Raw genomic sequence first — 5,713 nt, 5'->3', positions numbered from 1 at the left:
GAAATTAAAAAAAAACGACCACATTTGGCGAGAAAAAAAATTCTCTTTCATCACGACAACGCCCGAGTTCACACATGTTTCGTTTCAATGGCTAAAATTGAAAAACTAAAATTCGAATTGGTCGAACACCCACCGTATTCACCAGATTTTGCCCTCAGTGACTTTTTCTTATTTCCAAACTTGAAAAAATGGCTCGGTGGACAGAGATTTCCAGACAACGAAGACGTCATTGCCTCTGTAAGTGCTTATTTTGAGGAACTTCCGAAAACGCACTTTTCTGAAGGATTAAAAAAACTTGAAAAGCGATTGACCAAGTGTATAGAGCTCCAAGGAGATTATGTTGAAAAATTAAAAAAAATTTACCCAAAAAAAATTGTTTTAATACTTCATTCTAAGGACTTATTGAACTACCCTCGTAGCAATAACTTGAGAAAGCGTTAATGAAATGCCATGCAATTTTTAGAGCGTTTTAGTAAAGGTTCGTACTATCGCGCAAGCCCAAAGATTTGTGGGTTGCAACACCATCTATGTTCCAGGCCAAAGACTTTTCAGCCCATGTAGTAATTCTGCGACCAAGTTCGTTCTTGTATTCTAATATTTATTTCTATACAGAAAAAACAAAAGATAAAGTTTACATCGATTCCCGAAGAAAGATTCACCGCTACAAAAATTAACCTTGCCAGATAACGTTTACATGAATCGAAGCTAATTTCTGATTGTTAACCTAGCCCGAATAATCTTTCACCTTATAATCGCTCCATTTTTATTCGAGATGTAGCGAGAATTACGACGCCAGCGCTAACTATCGTCGTTTTACTTTATTACATTGGAGAGAAATAAGGATTCTAAACTGTCAGTTGCTTTTTGCGCTTTTTGCTAAATTGTATTAAATAAGTTCTAATTCGTTTATCATAGTGTAATTTATTCAGGAGAAATATGTGAATAAGAGAAATTTATGTTGTATTTTCTGTTGCTGATTCTACAGATTTTACAGAGATTCGCTCACTACAGCGCGACGCAGCTGACGAGATCAGAATTATTCTCATACTTCGGTGAAACCTTCGCTGAAATATGCTTAATTTTTAACCATTGCAATATTACCTGCAACAAATTTTAACTTTCGTTTTTTCTGTATTGTTTTAAATCTGGTATCCCGATTTATAGCTCAAATTCATTCATACTTTGCCGTTTTCCCATTATTGCTAAGGACTTCGCAGTATGCCAAATAGTACGTTGACTTAAACAGCGGAAAACTTGGGTGCAACAAAATTTGACATTAGTTTCTTTTGTCTAACGTGAAAAGCTAATAAGTTGATATCGCATTTTGCATCAGAAATGGAATTTCTCCATCAAAATTATAACGAATTTCGTGTTTTACAGGAATATTACTCAATATTAATGTTTAAAATTTATTTCTAACCTCAAAATTTCAAAAAGTTGCCATCGCATTTTACATCAGAAATGGAACTTGATAACAAAAATTACAACAAAATCCGTGCTTCGCAGAATTATTAGTTAATGTTAATTTTCATATTAATAGCATTTCTTGAACTGCAGCCATATTGCATATTACATTAATTTTGTGAAACAGATATTTAGTAGAAAGTAATAAGCAGCGGTGTAGTCCTAAAAGAAAAAGTGGCCTGGCGGTAATTTTCATAAACTACGTTGGAAGTTTGAGTGGGGAGGGGTGAATAAAAACTAAAATTGGTGAGAAAGAAGGGGGCGGTTATAAGTGAAATTAATGTTACAAGCCTAGGTAATATTTAGAATTTAAACCCACTGAGAAAATCCAACTATATTTTTGGGTGAAATTTATTCTTTGATTGGAAAGATTACTGAATAGTTATTGTTAGCTTCTCAAATATTTGTTGGACTAGCAGTCATTCGTCCAACAGCTTAAAACATTTCTAGTGCAAAAAATTTTCCCATGCGAAATAGCCAAAATTTTCTTTTTGTTTATCTAATTTGTTTATAATAATTTAAATTATTATATATTATCAAATATTATAAAATATTAATTATTTTAAGAAATGCGTAAAAAATTATTATGTAAAAAATTTCAGTTTTTCCATACTTGAGTGGAAAAATTATTAATAAACAAATAGAGAAAACAAAAGTTCAGAGCGACAAGCTCTTTGGAATTTCATGAAATTTATTTAAGAAAATTCAAAATCGGACCAAAATTGAAGGTTCTGGAAATTTTTGAACGAAAAAAGTGCACTTTCTCTCACTGTGCGCCAGGCCTCGACTACACCACTGATTCATTGACAACTGACCCTCCTTTGCATATGCATATTAAATAAATACAAGATTAATCTATATAAAAAACTTTTTCGTAATGTTTCAGTTTGCGCTCCTAACTGGTCTGCTGTTACTATGAAGGAGGCAAAACAAGACGACATCAAGAATTTCCTAACTTCAGCCAGTGTCCATAATAAAGCTAAACTTCCCATGACTCTTTTATTGGTGGAAAATACCATATTTGGATATATGGACAAAAACCGCGTAGCTCAGTCATTATATATATACAACGCTAAAAGTATGTCATACGCAACTGTTGGAGGTACTATAGGAGTCGAATATTTAGGAGAGGAAGTGCCATCTTGGTTGCACTAAAATTATTCGAAGCTCGTGTTGCTGACTTTTTTAATACGAAGCAAAGACGGACATCATGGACAACCTCAATAATGAAACGGAAATGGCAGCCAAGGGGAAGCTTTGCATGGAAAATTAAAATAATTAAAATTATGTAAAAAGTTTCATTTCTTGTGTTTTTCAACACTATTTAAATGAATAAAAGCATAGAATCTCACTGATTTTTAGTGACATCCCAATGATTGTAACAGCTAGAAATGTTTCACTGGCAGTCAGTGAGATTTCCTGGTACACTTAGTGGAATGGATTCACTGGTTCAATCAGTTAAGTTTATTGGGAACTCGGTGTCAGTAGTCAGTTGTACGCGTTGTCGACTTTCAGCTGGTCTTTCAGAAACAATAAACTCACAAAAATAAATGAAGGGCGGGCTGCAATATAATCGGATATAATATATTTCGCCTACATTGAGAAAAAAATACTTCTAAATCAATGAAATATTATTTTGAAGCATCAAACGGTACTTTCGCGTCGGGTCAATTGCTACACCTATAAGAAACAACTCCTCCCTTTTCTTATATTTTTATTGACATTAAATTCTTAACTATGTAAATATCATGCAGTCTTGATAAAAATTAAAAAAAAAATTAAATATATTTAACATTTGCAGAGATAAACAATCTTTTTTTTTGAGAGAGAGAGAGTTAAATAGTAAATTAATAAATGTCAATTCATTTTTCGGTATCAATAATTTGCATTAGAATTGTTTCTAAATTAATAATTGCGAAAAGGAATTACTGATTGAAAATAGACAATGCTAGAAAATTGAAAAAAAATATGTTTCAAATTTCTATTTTGCATCATTTCAAGCTAGATAGTATAATACACTATTTATTTTAATAATTTCTAGCTTACATTTAGACGTCAATATTTACTCCGACTATTTATTCAATAATTACTTGAATAAAATGAATAATATATTTTCTAATTAATCCTTACATAATTATTCATATTTTTTATTCTCGCGTAGTAATTCATATTACTGGCAAATATGACGACTGAAATTCCTGGAATATTTTTGGTTCGGGTATTTCATGATTCGGCAATTTCCTTTCGGAAATTTTCTTCTTCGGGAATTTTAAAATACAGCCTTATTATGAACTGTCAGGAATTTTTTGATTCAGGATTTTTGTATTCCAGGAATTTTATAATTTTGGGAGTTTCATTTTTCGGGATTTTTCGGTCGTCTTCTGCCAAATGGCCAAGTGCAAACTTGAAAACAAATTTTAATACACCTATCAGATAGGCTAGAAACGTGTTTTAGTGTTTTTTGTACAGTTTTCCAACTTAATTTGATCGTGTTCCAAATTTCTTGAAAGATTTAAAAATATATCAATTGAACCCATTAATCTACACTCATGAATCATAGAAAATTTTTTAAGATTGAAGAGGCCTAATACATTTAGTTCAATTTTGATATGCCTTTCAAACAGTTATGTAATTTTTTAAAACATATAAATTTATGTTTTACACAAAGAGATTTTTCTTCATATTAAACATTTTCACCTGAGAAAGAAATACACATCTTAATCTGATGATAGAATATACATATGATTTAGAGTTAATTCTTCTACACTTATATCACAGATGCCGTTGATTATATATAATAGTGTATTTTTTTGACCGTATACGAAAGCGCCATTTATTGCATCTACAATAGATACTATCAAATCGAAGGTATCTTTGTTTCGCGGAAATTATTTTCTCTATAAATTAAAAAGATGCTTTCTTAATTCAAAAGTATGTTTACCACTTTAAACGAAAAATTTTCTTGAAATAATAAAAAATTAATTCTTTCTGTAATTTAAGATTGCGGAAATAATGCAGCAGCGCTATATCACTAGTATGATCAGTAGTTGAATCTATCATTTGGCGTCACTGGTATATTTTAGTTGTTCTACTGACACTTCCTCCCACTCACTGATTTAAACAGTAACGATTTCACTGGTTTAGTTTATATTTTAATCCGACTTTAGATGAAGAATGATATTTTAATTATAATGATGAAAATACATAACTCAATAAAATTGTCCGAACATATGAAAAACATCTGCCTTTAATTCTTACCTTATATATTCAACTATAATTTTAATTAAGCAGACAGTTTCACTCGCCATAAGTCACATAGCCGTTGGCTAAACACGGATTTCACGATCATCTCGCGTTTTTCGTGCTCCCCCTGGGTTCAGCTTCAGCTGCCAATATTCCAACCTGTTCACGCAGTCAACTATAAGCTTCGGCAATTAATCAAAAATTATTTCTAAAGTTAAAATGTCTTGACTTCACTATCCAAAAATATTGCAGACAACTCCAATCTTTTTTAATATCATAAAAAAATTAATTTTGATTTTGTTCAAATTATCGATAATTTTCTAATCGTTCTTTCATATTAACAAAGAATTCAATTTATATATGAAAAATTGTAATTGTTACCAATCTGTATAGGGAGGCGTAAATCGCCTACTTCAAAGCGTACAGTCGGGCCGAGAAATCCAGCCCCACTACTTTCTACACATCTTTCTGTTCTGTGTCCGTGTGACTCAAGAGCTCTTCTGACTCGCTAAACAAGGATCAGAAGTTGCAGTCGTAAATGGAGGGGCTCGATTCTACTAAAAAATTTGCCTGCTAACCCAAGGTCCCTTTCAGTGTGGAAAGTCACATACATTGCATTTTCAAAAAAAGATTAATTTTTTAACAAGAATGAAATTAGTTTTCAACCAAAAAATTACATTAGCAGCAAAATCGTTACAATTAGAAGCAAGTTATTATATATTCTAAAAATAAAGAAACATAAATTGGTGAAATAGAAAAATATCTACGAAAAATAAGATTCTTTACTTCAAACCGTCTTCCGAATAATATATGTATATCCGCTTAGAAAATCAATAATTACAATACGTTCACAAGCTTCATAATGAATTGTTGCAGGTAGAAAAAAATTAAGTTTGTTCGACTATAGATATCAGTATAGTTGTGTTCGATAATTGTATATTTAAGGATACAATTATATTATAGTAGTTTATGTATACTTTTTATTTGTTTGGGCAAACTATTTTGT

General features: G+C 31.2%; 1 protein-coding gene across 1 annotated transcript in view; it reads left to right on the top strand.

The window, feature by feature from the left end:
* LOC117178772 overlaps positions 1–4,702 on the top strand; it is a 15,694-nt gene extending 10,992 nt beyond the window's left edge. Inside the window, exon 2 of the mRNA XM_033370235.1 lies at positions 2,351–4,702. Coding sequence (XP_033226126.1) covers positions 2,351–2,619 — 269 coding nt within the window. The 3' untranslated portion in view covers positions 2,620–4,702. The remainder of the gene's footprint in view (positions 1–2,350) is intronic.
* The last annotated feature ends 1,011 nt before the right edge of the window (positions 4,703–5,713 follow it).

The sequence above is a fragment of the Belonocnema kinseyi genome, chromosome 8, assembly GCF_010883055.1.
Source record: "Belonocnema kinseyi isolate 2016_QV_RU_SX_M_011 chromosome 8, B_treatae_v1, whole genome shotgun sequence".
Lineage (NCBI taxonomy): Eukaryota > Metazoa > Arthropoda > Insecta > Hymenoptera > Cynipidae > Belonocnema > Belonocnema kinseyi.
The sequence above is the reverse complement of the archived record's forward strand: the minus strand, read 5'-3'. Positions and strand labels throughout refer to the sequence as shown.